General features: G+C 36.3%; 1 protein-coding gene across 3 annotated transcripts; it reads left to right on the top strand.

Moving 5' to 3' along the window:
• The first annotated feature begins 11,821 nt into the window (after positions 1 to 11,821).
• Positions 11,822 to 13,276, top strand: LOC141426636 (enhancer of yellow 2 transcription factor-like). 3 transcript variants are annotated; one of them, XM_074085688.1, is made up of 3 exons: positions 11,822 to 12,057; positions 12,735 to 12,802; positions 12,882 to 13,276. In XM_074085688.1, the coding sequence occupies exons 2-3, from the start codon at positions 12,744 to 12,746 to the stop codon at positions 13,102 to 13,104; spliced, it is 282 nt and encodes a 93-aa protein (XP_073941789.1). In that variant the 5' UTR covers positions 11,822 to 12,057; positions 12,735 to 12,743; the 3' UTR covers positions 13,105 to 13,276. The 3 variants fall into 3 exon arrangements, with proteins under 3 accessions (XP_073941789.1, XP_073941788.1, XP_073941790.1); XM_074085687.1 differs by having other exon boundaries at positions 11,822 to 12,053; XM_074085689.1 differs by having other exon boundaries at positions 11,822 to 11,969.
• Positions 13,277 to 17,691: the final 4,415 nt, after the last annotated feature.

Here is a 17,691-nt window from a genome sequence, read left to right on the forward strand (position 1 = left end):
AACGTAATAGTAGTACGTCCATGATAATACTAGACTGTCGGCCAGGCCATGCACATTACATTAAATCATCCAATGTAAACAAAACTCTGGGGGGGCCCCAACCCAATACTAAATGAGCTTTTGGCCTGTGCAGAGGTAGCTTCGACTGCCTACTTTATTTATTGTACGATTTTGCTTTTCTTTCTCTTTCCTAGAAGAAAGGAAGAAAACATCAAAATTACCATCAGGAGACCCACTTGCTCGTTTGCAATCCAGTCGAGTAAAAACAAAATGTCAATTTTCGACAATGACATTCATATGAGTTGAGTTATAGTTTGGTTTTGTTTTCAGTGTTGCCAACGTAGGCAATTCACGCCAATGAGGGCTATCGTTTTTTGTCTCACTAGATGGCGCACTGTTGCGTGAGGTTTTTAAGTATGGCTTTCAAAGTCTGTTATTACGGGCGTGAAAACAAAGTTTAGATTAAAATCATATTTAAAACACCTTAAAACCGTACCATAAAAATATCGAGCATGCCACAGTGTTGCATAGTCCCCGTTTTGTTCGGAAAAAAGGGAGGAAAAAGGTTTCCGAAAGACAAAACTGTCTCAAAAACACGACATTCATTGCCCGGAACGCATATTTGCCATAATTAATTTCAGATATTGCAAAATATTTACAAAATTATTCTAATTATAAATAAACCCGCGTAGCTCACCCAAAAACTATGAGATTTGACATTTCGGAGACCTCACGCTACACTAGCGCCTCTAGCGGGGAATTCATTCGCGATAGCCCTCATTAGGCTACTTAGGAAATCGGCAACGTAAAGTTCTCAATGGCGACTGGTCGCCTTTCAGGCTACTTGAAGGACAAGGTCCATATAATAGTAGTTGAAGTTGAACGAGAGAATCACTTACAACACAAATTGTCATAAGCACAAGAGAAAAAAATACCTCCCACGCAAAATGTAGAATGTAAGTGGGATCAAAAAGAAAACAGTGGACGAAATGAATAAAACAATTATTAAAAATGACATGTTAAATCTAAATATATAAAACTCAAAGGTGACTGACTGACATAGTAATCTATCAACGCACAGCCCAAACCACTGGACGGATCGGGCTGAAATTTGGTATGCAGGTAGATGTTATGACGTAGTAGCGGATTTTTCGAAATTCCCACGGGATAGGGAATAAATGGGATTTATATTTTCACTTTGAAATGACCCTGACTGACATAGTAATCTATCAACGCACAGCCCAAACCACTGGACGGATCGGGCTGAAATTTGGTATGCAGGTAGATGTTATGACGTAGAAGCGGATTTTTTGAAATTCCCACGGGATAGGGAATAAATCGTCCCATCCGACGAATAAAGTCACTTCTGCAAAATTGTTACTTTTCACTAGGGGCATTTGAATTTTTGCTTAGTTTAATTTGATTATAGCTTTGTAAGTAATAGGAATTCGTCAATGCAATTAAGTATAGTTTTTACTAGAGTTGTCAGGATTACTTTTTAGTAGCAATCTTTTTTAAATGTTAAGGCTTTCAAGGAATTCTGGGTCTTAAAGTAATATGTAACTGTTTTCGTGGGAACGCACAGCCAAAAATTCGGTGTTATGAGAATATAGAACTATCTTTGTCGGAGTTTGACTTTGTGAACCGAGGTCTATAGGCATATGAAACTTTATTCCTCGGATATTTTGATAATTTTTTCAACAACATGTGACTATCTATCTATCTATCTTCTACGCCGTTAGCAATAGAGTCATGTTCAGATATTTTTTATCAAATTTTTGCTCACATGTTTATGAACTCGACTGTACGTGATTATTCGCAATGACAAAATAAATAATAATTAATGCTTATTACAAACGACATTGCCCATTAGGTACTCACAATATGACACTTGTTCCTTGTGCTTGTTTGTTATGATCGCACATGAAAATTATATAAAAAGTTTTAAAAGTAATGTATTTCATCATCATCGTGATCATCACATCCACAGGACGTCCACTGTTGGACATAGGCCTCCCCATAGCCCTCTAGTTGCATCCACCGCGAACCCGCCGCTTTAACTAGGTCATCCTTCCATCTCGTTGGAACTTTTCGGCCCCAACAGCCATACGTTCTCCATCCTATATGGCCTGCCTATTACCACGACTTCAACGAGCTAATTTGTTTGGCCATGTCGATAATGGTGACCCTTGTTCTTCTACATATCTCCTCATTTCTAATTCGATCTCGTAGAGAAATCCCGAGCATAGCTCTCTCCATAGCTCGCTGAGCAACTCTGAGCCTATTTATAAGGGCTATAGTGAAGCACCACGTCTCCGATCCATATGTACTGTCATCACTGGCAACACACATTGGTTTAAAAAGACTTTCGTCTTAAGGCACTGAAGAATTTTGAACGAAAAGACATTGCTGAGTTTTCCAAACGGTGCCCATCTGTGTTGGATTCGACGATTGGTCAATCTTCTCGAAGTTGAACTTACCTAATTTGACGGTTTTTCCTATGTATACATATGCGTCAACAACTTCAAGAACCGAATTCTCAACCAAAATAGGAGTAGGCACCTGTTCTTGACACTCGATTGAGGTTTTCGAGTAGCGTACTGAGTTCTTCCATCGACTTTGCCATAACCACGATATCGTCGGCAAACCGAAGGTGAGTGATGTATTCGCCGATGAGATGCCTAGTCCTTTCCATTCCAGAAGCTTGAAGGCGTCTTCGAAAGCGGCAGTAAACAGTTTCAGAGATATGACATCTACGTATCTTACGCCTGTTTTCAAAGGAATCGCATTCGAATTCTGTTCGTGTACTCGGACCGACATAGTGGCGTTGTTATACAAACACTTTAACACTTCGATATACCAATAGTCAACGGTATCGCTGGAGAAACTCAAGCACCGCTCACGTTTCGACCGAATTAAAGGCTTTCTCGTAATCCACAAACGCTAGACATAGTGGCAAGTTATACTCTTCGGTATTCTGTATGACTTGCCGCAGCGTATGTATGCGGTCTACGGTACTATAAGCCTTTTTGGAACCCGGCTTGTTCAGGTGGCTGGAAGTCATCGAGCCTGCGTTCGAGACGATACTTGCGACATAATTAGAGTTAGAGTAACCGTTTCGGTATCAGAAATTTCATTTATAGGCGTCAGTTCCTTTGTAGGCGATGGTTCCAATATTGGCGATGTGCCTACAGAAAGTGACGGGTTGAACGGCGACACTACTTTCTTTACCTAGATTTTACATCGCATCACGCTCTAGATCAATAGCTCGCCTTTTTTCTCCCCTCTGTGTATTTGTATTTTTATTTTTATGTGCAATAAAGAGTTTACATACATACAAACATGATTCCGTACTGTGTGATGTTTCTACATTTGCAGAAGATATGACTGGGGCATTAGTTTATTATTTATCCTCGTAAAACGTACACCGACCAGATCGGCGGCATATTGAAGAGAGGCTATATAGGTTAGAAGTACCCGAAAGCGTCGAGCATGTATGAGGAGTGATGAATGTGAATGAAGCGAGAGAACTATGTCAGAATAGAAGCGTATGGCGCTCTATTGTCTTTTCCTACCATACAGGGAATAAAGCGTTACGTATATGTATGTATGTATGATATTTTATTCCATAAAAATAAATAGAAAATAAAATTTGAGACGTAAACGGTGTTAACTTAAATGAGTTCCGTAGAAGAAGGTGACATATGCACAAGTGAACTCGACAACGCGTGTCTGTTCCGGCGTAAATGGTTACAAGTGCTCTTACAACTCTGAAATTCTATCTAGTTTCCATCGATTAATGGTACATAACTATATACATCGTGCTTATTAAAACTTTTTCTGATCGTGAAATGTATATAAAACTTTTATTGCTAAGATCATAATACGTTACGCATATTTTTTTTCCGGTTTATATTGATTTACTATAAATAAAGTTCTAAGAGGTAATATGCTACCTTTTACTCCGGAATCTAACGGCAGTAGCACTTAAAACGTAAAAACATAAAAACACACTCACTATTATTTTTTAAATAGAAGAAATAGCTAATTACGTCTTTCTGAACCATGATGACTATCCTCTGTTGGACCATTTGTAATTAAATCATTAATTTCACTTGTACTTCGTTGATTCGTTGGTCTAGTGCCAAGTTTATAAGTCGTCTCGAGCGACGATTCGTTTTATTAGGAGTTAAATTCAAGCCCCACAAAATTAACATAAAATTATAAAGAAACCCACACCAAAGAAAACGTGCCAAAATAACATAAAGTAATAAAGCGTGTCATCTCCCGCGAAGACCGGTGACGACTGACGATAGAACCCCGCACGCGCCCCTCCGCGGGGCGAGGCGACCGGCGTGTAAAGTTCTATCGAGATGTATAACTTTCTACGTCGAGCTCATATCACATGGAACTTTTTTAGGGGTTGAAATCTCAAAAAGTACTTGGATTTGAGAAATAATTGATATACAGAAATGAAGCTGGAGAATAGCTTAATAAAACAAAACAATAAAATCAATTTAGTCATTTATTATCATATAACCTTTTTCGTCGCATGGGACGAAATGGGATTTATATTTTCACTTTGAAATGACCCTATTTCCGTAACTATAATTATTAGAAACTTCAAATTTGGCATGCAAGTAGGTAATAGGTTGTGTCAAAGATTTTCCGATAAAACATAAAACGAATAAAGAGAATTTTATATACCAACTGAATCAGAAAACGCATAAGCTAATCCATTAAAACTGGGGACTGCAGATTTGGCAAACTGATGTAAATCTGGTAACAATTATTTAGCAGTGACATCCTGCTCATCCTGGCGAGGATCGTCTTCGTACAAGAGAACTCCTCAAAAGATAATGGCACACGCAAAAGACTTTTCATGATTGTTAAATTTCAATGACAATGCGTTTATATTATATACACCGCCTGATGCTGCAGCCAGGGTCGTATGCTGATGATGGAACTCCTCAAGGACTGATAGCATAGATACGAAATTTTACATGTACGTTCAACGAGCTGACACAATTACTTTGCCCACCCGCGACCTTTATGATAGCTACTTTTGTGCCCATGCAATGTGTGTTCATGCAGTTCCTCCACCTCCACACTGTAAGAACACACAAATCACACAAATCCATCTATCACCACCACCACTTTACACTGACGCGTTTCGAACTCAACCAGAGCTCATTTTCAGAGTGACACAACCGTACACCATGCTACCAGTTGTTAGACTAACAAACCACAACCACCGTTTTAACTTGTCACTGTAACTCCCCAAGTACCCACATACGTTTTATGAACAACACAACCAGTTCAGCATGCTACGGTGTGAAATTTGGCATAGATGGACCTAAAGTAATGCAGAGGTGCACTAGGGTGCACTACTTTACAATTTCTCGGGATATAATCCTATATGGTGTATGAAATCGCGGGCAAAAGAAACGCGTAGTACTTTAACGTTTTCTAAAACTTCAACCCTGAATCAGCGAAGCAGGGTTTCAAAGCTAGGTAAGAATCATAATTAATTACGTATGTAGGTTGATTTTTGTATTACAAAATTTGCACCATCTGTCTAAAAGAAAATCTGTCCGTATTTGTATTTCCATGTAATCCTCCGAAAATTAATCAAAACACGAAAAAAGGATCGCAGAAAGTAAATGTATGTTACTCCAAATTGAACGCGAGAGAAGCTGCGGGCAAAAGCTAGTTAACAATAAAACTGACCAAACGCGGTGTAGGATTCCATACTAATATTTTGCATATCTTACTAATCTTATAGCTCCTTAGAGCTATGAAATTTGACACCTGATCTGCAATAACACAAAGGCTACTTTTTTATACAGGCGACCTGCAGGGCTACTACCAAACTCGAAACTCGAAGTTCGTGTCGTGCGGTCCCTCTGACACTTAAACTATTTAATACGATTTGAACTACGAGTTTCGAGTTTCGTAGTAGCCCTGCTGTTCAAATTTGGCTACATTAAAGCTGTGAAAAATGGCGATATCAGATTCCGAGTCGTTGGCAGCACTGCTTATTGATGACCACATCCGTGACCCGCAGGGCTACTCCGAAACTCGAAACTCGAAGTTCGTGTCGTGCGGTCCCTCTCCCTCTCGTATCAAACAGTGTAAGTGTCAGAGGGACCGCACGACACGAACTTCGAGTTTCAGAGTAGCCCAGCCGACCACACACTACACTTAACTTTTTGGGGAGATCTACATATTTCGCTTCCGTTCTACCTATCTCAAAAAATGCCTCAAAACTACCTATTTTTCAAAATATTACGATTGTAAATTACCACGCGTGTAATGAAATGTTACTTACTTACTATCGAATTTAGCCTATCTTGTAATTTCAGCACTTAAAACGGAACGCGTTAATCAAGTGGAGATCCTAACTCTGAAAATTTGAGATTATTTAATAAGAATATGGATAAACTAAACATCACGAATAAATAATTTAAAATATTTTATACGCATTTGTAATCATTAAAAATGGATTAACCTTGAGTTGGTAGTTCTATCTATTTTCCATTTCAATTTCTACTAATTTTTGTATCCTGTTCTACCGTTTTTCCAAAATTGTATGTGACAGCACTGCACTACACTACACTACCTACACAATTGTATTTTTCATAATAATGATGAGTTCTGTGAAAAATAACTCGTAGAAAAATCGATAGTTCACTCGATAATTGGTACATCTCTAAAACTTTCAAACTCGATGTCACAGAAGGGTCTGGCGGGAACTCTTAAACGAAGCGCGCGCTCTGAGTTTTATTTAAGTTGTTTTTGCGATCTATCTTGATTTTATCAGCTGAAAAGTTATGAAAAGTGTTCAAAACGTTTCTAAACATGATTGGTGACGAAGGAGGAGGCGATAGCCCTCCAGTTATCAAGGCCAGAAAAAAGGGCATCAGTGCCCGAGGAGAATGGAGAAGGCTCCAACGAGGATGATTTGTATTTACCCTATCTAAAGCCTAATTATAAAAGGTTGTATCCCGAAAATTCGTTAAATGTCGAATTTAAAGTGTTCATTGAGAGCAAGGACAATAAGGAAAAGCTAGGTAACAAAAGTCCAATTTACCTGAACCATATTTTTGCTGCGGAGGTGAAAGGTGTGGTGGCCATTCGCAGAATAAATGCGAATAAAATAACAGCGATCTTCAAGCAGTATAATACGGCGAACAACTTTTTAAACAATACCAAATTCATGGAAAAATATAACATGAAAGCTTATATCCCGGCTGCGCAAATAGAACGAACGGGCATAATACGGTATGTACCACAAAACATTTCCAATAAGGAGTTGTACAGTAAACTGTCTTCCAGCTTCGACATCGTCGCGGTACGGCGCTTTACTAAAAAAGTCGGTCAGAATAGGGTACCTCTACAGACAGTGAGTATTACATTCCTGTCAAATACATTGCCAGATAGTGTACAATACGATCTGTTTTCCTACAGAGTATTTGACTATGTCCCACCCTTACAGCAGTGCTATCGCTGCTTCAAATTTAACCACTCTGCAAAAGTATGCAACGGGAAGCAGCGATGCAGCTGCTGTTCAGGTGAACACTCGTACAAAGATTGTGACAAACCAACTGAGCTCTGCTGTATAAATTGTGGTGGAGCTCACTTAGCTATTTCTAAAATGTGCCCCATTAAAATGAGAAAAATCCAAGAAAAGAAAACCAAAATAACTTATGCAAGTGTTACAGACTCTAAAAGGGATGAATTTCCTCCATTGATCCAAAAACCTATCTCGAAACAACCACAAGACACTACAATAAACAACAATTCCAAAAACCTGGCATCCACAAGCTCTCCCTCAAAAACAGTTGACTTAAAAAATCTTTTAATGACCAATAACGATTTGACAATGACTATTGTGCGCACTCTAATAGCGATTGCTAACAAAGCAGACGATTCTCCAGTTACGACGAAATCTATCAAAGATTTACTTTTCAAAAACCTGCCTTAATTAATGGATCTAGCTACAACTTCACAACTTCGTATCGCTCAGTTTAATATTCAAAGTCTTCATAATAAAAAACCCTTACTAATAATTTTTTACACAAAAATAAAATAGATATATGTCTTCTTAACGAAACCTGGTTTTCAGATACCCGTATCACCAACATTCCAAATTACAATTTACATTTTCGCAATGCTGATAATGGTCATGGCGGTGTCGCTATTTTAATAAAGCCATCATTTAAGTACAAGCCTCTACAAACTACTTTTTACGAAGATATTCAATCTATAGCAATATCAATCTCTACAGAAAGTGGTGACCTTACCATTTTATGCGTGTACTGGCCTCCAACAGACAGAAATATAAGAATAGATAGATTACGTAGCATAATAAATAATTTACCTAAACCAATCTTTGTATCAGGAGATTTTAACGCACATCATATTGCCTTTGGCTGCGTATCTACAAAAGGTCGCGGTCAACAATTATTCGATTTAATCGACGATTTAAATTTGTGTATTCTTAATGATGGTAACTTTACTACAATAAATTATCCTAATTGCAACCCCTCTGCAATAGACATCAGTTTCACAAGTCCGAATATAGCACCACTTTGCGCGTGGTCTGTAAGCGATGACAACATGGGTAGCTACCATTTTCCTACTATAACAAATATTATAATGTCCGTTGATAAATATCAAATTAATGCCCCAATGGAAAAGTTTCTATACAATAAAACTGACTGGAAAAAGTACTGTGAACTTTCTAAAGAATATTTTAAAGATATAGTGTTAGATGCTCAAAATCCACTCAAGACTTATGACCAATTCTGTTCGCAGCTTAACTCTCTAAAATTAAATTGCATTCCTAAATTTACTAAAACTTCTAACTTTAGAAGTAAGCCTCCTGCACCTTGGTGGAACAGTAAATGCGAACAAAGTGTCATTGATTCATATGAAGCATTAAAATTCTATAGAAACAATCCTAGTGTAGAAAATTTCATTAAATACAAAAAACTAGATGCTATTAAAAAAAGAACAATAGCAGAAGAAAAAAAGTGTAGTTGGAGAAGGCTTTGTAGCAGTTTTAACAGAACTACCCCTATTAGTTTAATTTGGAAATATATTAAAATGTTTAAAAGAATTAAAACTACTAATAAATCTCTTAATGATGAATTTATTGGCCCTTTACTGGATAAATTAACAAACAATGATAATCACAATTCCACTGAGAATCTTGAAAATTATTTTTGCCTTAACAACAATCGCGATTCATCCAAGTTTTTGCTTGATCCTTTTTCATGGAGAGAATTCATCCACAGTTTACAGTCTCGTAAAAATACAACGCCTGGTCTAGATGACTTTCCTTATATACTGATTAAGAATTTGGATCTTTCAGTTCAAAAGCTATTTCTAAATATCCTTAATTCCCTTTGGGTACTGCAAATCATACCACAGTCATGGAAAACACAATGTGTCATTCCAATACATAAGCAAGGAAAACCACCTGAAGACGCAACTTCTTATCGCCCAATTTCTCTGTCTTCATGCTTAGGTAAAATCTTTGAGAATATGATTAAAACTCGGCTCGACTATTTTATAGAAGCCAATTCCGTTATCCCTCCAATTCAGTATGGTTTCCGTCGCGGAAGAAGTTGTGCCGACAGCTTTGTCTCTCTCATCGAAGACCTGAAAAATGCAAAATGTAATAAATCTAGTGTTGCTTGTGTTTTCTTAGATGTACAAGGCGCTTTTGATAATGTAAGTCCCTCAATTCTTGTACAAGTTATGTCTAGCCTACAAATACCTGGCTTATTGTGCAAATGGATTTATAACTTTTTAACAGATAGGACTTTGTATATAAGACATAACAATAATATGTATGGACCTCGAACTGTATCCAAAGGTACAATGCAAGGAGCCACATTATCTCCATTGCTGTATAACTTATATACAAGTGAAATTTGTAAATATGTAAATATGAATAATGTTAAGGTACTACAATTTGCTGATGACTTGGTCATATACAGCATTAATTATAATATTGATCAAGCTATTAACTATGTTAATAAAGCCCTCAAAGATCTGCACTCTTATTATAACAACATACTAAAATTGAAAATTAACCCTTCTAAGAGTAGTGTATTATTGTTTACAAAAGACAATCCAACTGATGTTATAACTTATAATGATGAGATCATTCCAAATGTTCCCCAACATAAGTTTTTAGGAGTGGTAATTGATACTAAACTAACTTTTGAAATGCACATTAAATATATATTATCCAATGCATTAAAAGGATTTAACATTATGAAATGCCTAGCTGGAGTAACATGGGGCGCTGATCCCCAAACATTATCTTGTTTGTACAAAGCTATTGTAAGAAGCCACTTTGACTATAGTTGTTTTGCTTATATAAATAGCTCACACACTAAAAAACTAGATATTTTACAGAACAAAGCTATCAGAGTAATATCAGGTGCCATGTGCTCTACACCTGTTAGAGCAATGGAAGTGGAAACTGCTACAATGCCACTCATCCTTAGAAGATTATTGTTGTTCATGAGATTTTGTGCCAAGATTATTTCACAAAATAATAATTTAGTTATAGAAAGTATATTACCTGGCCAAAGGGCAATCGCAGCTCCACTGCTGTCTAGCAGTGATCTTCTGGCTTGTAAGTCACCCAAGCTCAGTAACATCATTCTGGAAATTAAAAATGTTTGCTCTAAAATTTACACTAGTAGTATTTCTCCTTGCTACTCATTTCCATTTACCAGTGTGGCCTTTGAAATTTCAGTTATCAGTGATAAAGTTCATAGTAATCAGGAGCTTCTAGAATTTCTACACAAAAACAGTAAATACTATACTCTCTATACTGATGGCAGTAAGGGTGAGGGGTATGTTCGTAGTGCAGTATATGATCCGCAAATTAAGTTTTCTCAAAGTTTTGTACTAGACAGCAATTGTAGCATATTCACTGCAGAAGCATACGCTATTATTGAAGCGCTTAAACGTATCTCATGTGTAAATAATTATAAGGATTTTCTAATACTATCTGATTCACTTAGTGTAATTAAATCGCTAGAAAATTTCAAAATACATTACAAAACTAATTATTTGTTATACAAAATTAGGAATATTTTGTACAGCTTCTCCCTAAAACAGATCGAAGTATCCTTTATGTGGATTCCTTCTCATAAAGGAATAACTGGTAACGAAATCGCAGACCAGACTGCTTTCAAAGGATTAAATATGTTGGATGTACAAAATATAGTACACGTCCCTCTGACCGACTTTTATAGTACGTTTCGCAGAGATGTAAGAAGATACTGGACAGACATGTGGAAGAAAGATCAAGAAGAGAAAGGAAAATGGTACGGAAATATTCAAACTGATTTACCCGTCAAGCCGTGGTACCATGATTTGAAGATTGCCAGTCGGGATTTTATAACTATCATAAACAGGCTTCGGTTTGGTCATTGCAATGCACCATTCCACTTGTACAGGCTCGGTATTGTTAACACTAATATTTGTTCTGCGTGCAATAACGCCGTTGGAGACCTAGACCATATTATATTCAAATGTCATAGCTATGCACTGGACAGACTGATACTTGCCAGCGAAATAAATCAAGCTGAAGAATCCTCCCGCCGCCTCACTGACCTATTGAAAAACACAAATTGCTTCGTTCCTCTCTACAAATATATCAAAAATACAATTGGAAAAATATAGTGAAATAAGTGAATTCAAGTGATCAAAAACAAGACTTCTAAAATAAAGACTTGGCTTAAAGGTCTCGTTACCAAGCCACAATCTCCAAAAAAAAAAAAAAATATGTCACAGAACTCATCATACATAGGTGAAAAATATTATACACAGACGTACGATAACAGTACGTACGTATGTTGTTGTATAAATAAACGAAACGTAGTGATTATATACTCTAACACACACTGACACTAATTGAACCGCAGTACATGGCCTAAGTAAGTTACGTTGATAATTTTGATTACTTGGTCTTGGGGTCCTGGTTATCAAAATAAAATAGTAAAAGAAAAACGTTGATTGTGGTAAGTAAGTACAATTTGGTTCGGCATGTAGTGTGTAATTTATGATTTTCCTTGAAGCAAAATTGATGATGCCACTTCCTGTAATTTATTTTTTCAGTGACAGTGACCCTCTTAGCCTCCTGAGGCCTGACGTAAAATTTATGTTTTCACAAATTGAACAGATTATCAATCAAGTAAAGTTCAATTTTTTTTATGTCTTCAAGTGAGGACCATGGGACCCAGGAGGCTATGGTGTCGGTCGTACCTCAAAAGGAACCCTTATAATCAATTTATTGTCTGTCAAGACCTTTTTTTATATCGAGAATGTACTTAGGTATTGAGTTCAATTATAACCTTATACAATCTACAATCCTTTGCTGTGAAAAAACTCAAACTTCTAAGTCAACGCAATCAAAATATACAGTCACTAAAAAGGTGTTTCCATACAAATTGCCTTAATCGAAAAATTTGTAGGGTAGGTATTTCCGGCTGTCTTAGAAACTTGAAATTTTGTATGAAGGTAGCTCTTATAGCGCAATCAATAAGAAAAGTCTGATAACCATAATTTTTCATGTCTATGTCAAACATACATTTTCCTTAGTGGGCTCTGGCTCTGCTAACACTGAAGTTATAACTCGCTCTTGGCCAAGTTTTTTTTAAATAATATTATAAAACCATTAACTTATTAACAAAATGTTTCAGGTTTTAATAATGACTGTAAATAATACTATTGCCCATCAACGACTGATTCTTAGCGGAGATAGGGAAAGGTATGTTATTTTTATTTTGTTTTTAATCTTACATAAGTAACCTTTCATGAAGAGCTTTTTACAAGTTATTTAATTTCAGATTCAAGGAGCTACTAAGGAGAAGGCTAATAGAATGTGGATGGAGAGATCAAGTGAGGATGTTGTGTCGAGACATGGTCAAGGAAAATGATGGTGGTAATGTTACATTTGACATGTTGGTAAACAGAGTAACTCCTCGAGCCAGAGCCTTAGTTCCGGACCCAGTCAAGAAAGAACTACTCCAAAAAATAAAGACTCACCTTCTTACGCAAAAGGACCAATAAGCTTCTTCAAGTAGCTTTTCGAATTTACTTGTAAGCAGTTATTTTACACCTGGTCCAGATGGAGCGTTTTGCACGCAGTGACCAAGAGCGCTAAACTCTCCATCTGGACAGGGTCTTAGATATGCACTAAGTCTACTTTAAGTTAATGTAATAAAACACATTTTACAACCAACAGTATATTTTTATTAATAAACATTTATACATTTAGATTAAACAAAAATATATATTGCTTACACATAATACTGCTATTAGATCCATAAATTGTGTCATGAAAGTATTGCCACATGATAATGCTACCATGGACCTGAGCTACACCAACTTAAGAAGGGCCTTTGCTATGTGGACGACAACACAAATAAACAAAATAGACATGACAAACAAATCATTTACAGGATAATTGTTGATATGATGTTACATTTATTGCATAAAATACAATAATGCTATCCATATTGAGTATTACGACTCAATTGCTATACAGATATTTAAAACAGTTTATTATAAGAAAAAAGTAAAATTGCATGGCAGTTGAGAATCTTGTGTATGAACAAGTTTTTTAGCATCAATGCATGTGAACCTTTAGCATCCATGACACATGATATGCAAAAGGAGATTGTGGGCACACTCTTTACTTGTAATCAAATTTTTTTTTTTATGTGATCATTATCCATTAAGCAACCTCTTTAAATTGGCCTGCAGATGAAAATCATTTAAATGTAAAGCAAGATAGAAAAGGGGGGATATGAAGATAATTGCTACAATTTTATGATACCTTACCTTAAGAACACATTGAAACAAAAAGAAATCAAATAAATTTTTGACATATTTTTTTAAAATAAAGTATAATCCACTGAGCGAAAGATAATTTGTACAGATTATATAAAAAATATACATATTTGAGCAAGTAAATTATTAATATTATGCATTTATTTTTTTATTAGAATATGACATGCAACATTCCAAATAATATCCGATGAAATGAATAAAGTCTAAATGCACTAATAAAAAGACATCCAAATAAATACTCATAGAATTTTTCTTAAATTCATAATTCCCAATTTAGTGGTTTAGTTAAAGTTATGGCCTCAATATATTGACATACTATTTTACAGTTTATAATAATATAAAAATCGGATAAATAATGATTTTGTGGGATGATATATTTTTACCATTATTGCAGAATGTAAGTATAGGTAAAGTTAAAAACGTATTCCAGCCCTAACAACCAAGCTACAATAACAGATCATACATAGCTGCACTTGATAGTTAGATGAAAGCAAATAAATGCATTTGGAATCATTAATTGTCACAACAAGTTAATTTAAATAATGAGCACATTTTCTTACATAGAATTCTTAAAGCTCTTACATACCTGATCTTACAAGATATACATAAAATCGAAATAATAAAATGTATGTACACACATAATACAAAATGGAATGTAATTTGGACTTGATTACCTTGGCTTAGGTTTTTTTTTAAACTTAATAAAATAGCTGTAACATTATCAGTACTCTTAGTTAATTAAAAATTTAAAACTTAAATTATTACTTAACACTTTCTACTTACACATCAAGTAATTGATCAATCCTTTTAAACAATACTGACAGTTCATAATGAGCAATGAGGCATTTCTGTAGAGTTAATTAATCAATGTTTAGAGGGCAGCAGAGGAAACTTAACATTAACACAAATGTACATGGACAAAATATAATAAAAAAATATGGTTACACGACAAATACGCAACAAATTTGTATCAACTGAGTTTATTATTTTTTAAGGAGAAATGCCGGATACAAATAATGTGAAATTCCAAAACTACTACACCTCTATTAGTTACGTTAGATTGCATCTAGGAACAAAACAAGAAATGCCATTTCACTAGTCAGTTCGCTACAGTCCAATATTTTTAGATTCTAAGTCATGCTTTGCTAGATGACCATTTGTTATATAAAGTCTACGAATAGGACGAGAAGTATCACACAGTAAAGTTTTTAAACACACAAAATAAAATAGGGATTCAAAATTATGTAAATAAAAATGAGATTTCTTTAAAGTTGCGTACTGAGAGATTATTTCGTCATTACATAAGCCAATATACTCACACAAAATATTTTTTATGTTTTGTTTCTTTAAACTTAACAATGTGTAACATATTATAAGTCGTTCTTGCTAAATAAATGTTTGAATGAACAACAAAACATTCCTGAGAATATTGGCTATCACAACCCGCGCTCAAGCGCTTAATTTTGATTCCTTTGGCTCTTTTTTACTTGAATCAAGTTAACACGAACAAAGATAGAATCATTAGTTACATATATATATGTATATGTACAATAAAACCAGTGCTTCTTTATAGTAATATGTAAATAAGACATTTGACACAAATTGCACAATTGGGCAACAATTCAGCCCTCGTTAAAACTAAATACAGAGTAATAACACAACAACGCCCAAAAAATATATAGATAAATCTATACGTATTAACATGGCCTGTTATGGCGACAGCTGCGCGCTCAAGCGGAGCAGTGTTCCACCAAATTTAGTATACCTCTTTTTAACACAGGGTTACCAACTAAACATACTTTCCACCTGTACCTATTTAAAAAGAATTAATATCACGTATTCTTGTAAATAAATAACAAATTTAAATTACACATTATTATGTATCGTCCATACTTACTTTAGGAAATTGATTTAATGCTTAAAACTACAGGGTTAATGAATAGATTATATTTATAGCTGCTAGTTACAGTGAATTATTATTTTCACCATAAAATAAATAGTATTCAAACAAAAAATATTGTGATTCTTCGAAGGAGCACCCTATTGCAGCAATAATATGCAATACCAAGTGCTTAGTTAAACTACGTACACGCACTCACCTGGGCAAGTTTAATATAATGATCTATCAACTCATTCGAAGCTATTTATTTTTGAACATGTCTTATAAATACTCATATGTATTGCCACCTTTAGACTTACGTCTGTTTAGTTTATATACATCATAATTATACGCACATTTTTGTATGCACAAATACGTCCATAGTCATTATCGATTATAATTTCGCCGATTTCACTCCATTGGTCGCACGCATTTTTGATACCGACCTGATTTGATTTTTGGTAAACTAAGATATTGTACTATAAATATTGGCCTTGGAAATTGGATTATACTTACGTATAGTTAAATGGGCGACAAATATTGTAAAGTAAGGCAAGCAAGGCTGTGCGACCAGCAAAAGGCAGCGTTGCCTAGGGACTCATGTGAAAAAATACTAGCGAAAACAGAGCTTGAGCCCTGGCATCACAAGCGACATTTAGGGTCATTAGTAGAGTAGTACCAGTGCTTGGATCTGTTTATAGGGCTTTCCCAGAACTGATAATAAGAGGACTAGGAATGTCACGCGCATTTAAAGTGAGATGTCTCTATGGCTAAAAAATATATTCTTTTTCCTGAATCAGTATAACGAATCGCCACCTAAGTTAACTAGTCAGAAAATGGATAACAGCAGACAGTGCTTCGTAAAGGACGAAAACAACTTCCTTCCTTCTTTCTTTTATTTCCTTCATAAGCGAGGGAAGATAATCATTGGTTAGTATAGTAACTGAGTTTGTTAAATCTGAAAACACAAAACAACGTGCGCATATTGACAAAAGGAGAGGCGAAGAAGTGGCAAGATCGGTTCTAAATGATATACAGACAGTCAATTAATTTTTATGGGATGTAGTAAGTAATTATCTTTAATGAGCTTCTGACATCACAACGATACTAGAGCGTGGAAATATCGGTAGCTCGTTAAAAGTAAACGCGATCCACATCTCGTAGAAAATGTATCACTATGTAAGGTTTAAAACTGTCACGATTTTTACTCGTAATTAATCCGGGATTTATTCACAATGACATATTGCCGTTGCAGTGAACAATGTCATGAGTGAAATTATGGTTGCAATGTGGTCGAAACATCGCAGTAATTTTTCGTCGCGATTAGTGACAGGCGTGATACAGTAGTTCCTAAATTTCTGAGCAAAAATTTGATCAAAAATATGTGAACACGGCTCTATTGTTAACGGCGTAGATATTTTTGAGATATTTTTGATCGAATTTTTGCTCACAAGTATAAGAACACGTCTGTAAAAGTTACGTATTTTAGAAGTTAATATAAAATGACATTTCAATTCGTGTTACTATTAGTTCTATGTGTGTAGGGGTGGGGGTGCTAGAGCGTGGAGACGTACGCGCTCGGCGGCCAGGGCTAGGTGTGGCATGGCCGGCGGCGGGTAGCGCTAGCGCATGGAGACATAGGCGCGCGGCAGCGCGGGGGTGGGGGGCACTTAGAGCGTGGAGACGTACGCGCGCGGCGGCCAGGGCTAGGTGTGGCGCGACCGCGCGGGGGTGGGGAGCGCCAGAGCGTGGATACGTGTAAGCGCGCAGCCGCGCGGGGTGAGGGGCGCTAGAGCGTGGAGACGTACGCGCGCGGCGGCCAGGGCTAGGTGTGGCGCGACCGCGCGGGGGTGGGGAGCGCCAGAGCGTGGATACGTGTAAGCGCGCAGCCGCGCGGGGGTGAGGGGCGCTAGAGCGTGGAGACG

Source organism: Choristoneura fumiferana, chromosome 3 (assembly GCF_025370935.1).
Source record: "Choristoneura fumiferana chromosome 3, NRCan_CFum_1, whole genome shotgun sequence".
NCBI classification, from domain to species: Eukaryota; Metazoa; Arthropoda; class Insecta; order Lepidoptera; family Tortricidae; genus Choristoneura; species Choristoneura fumiferana.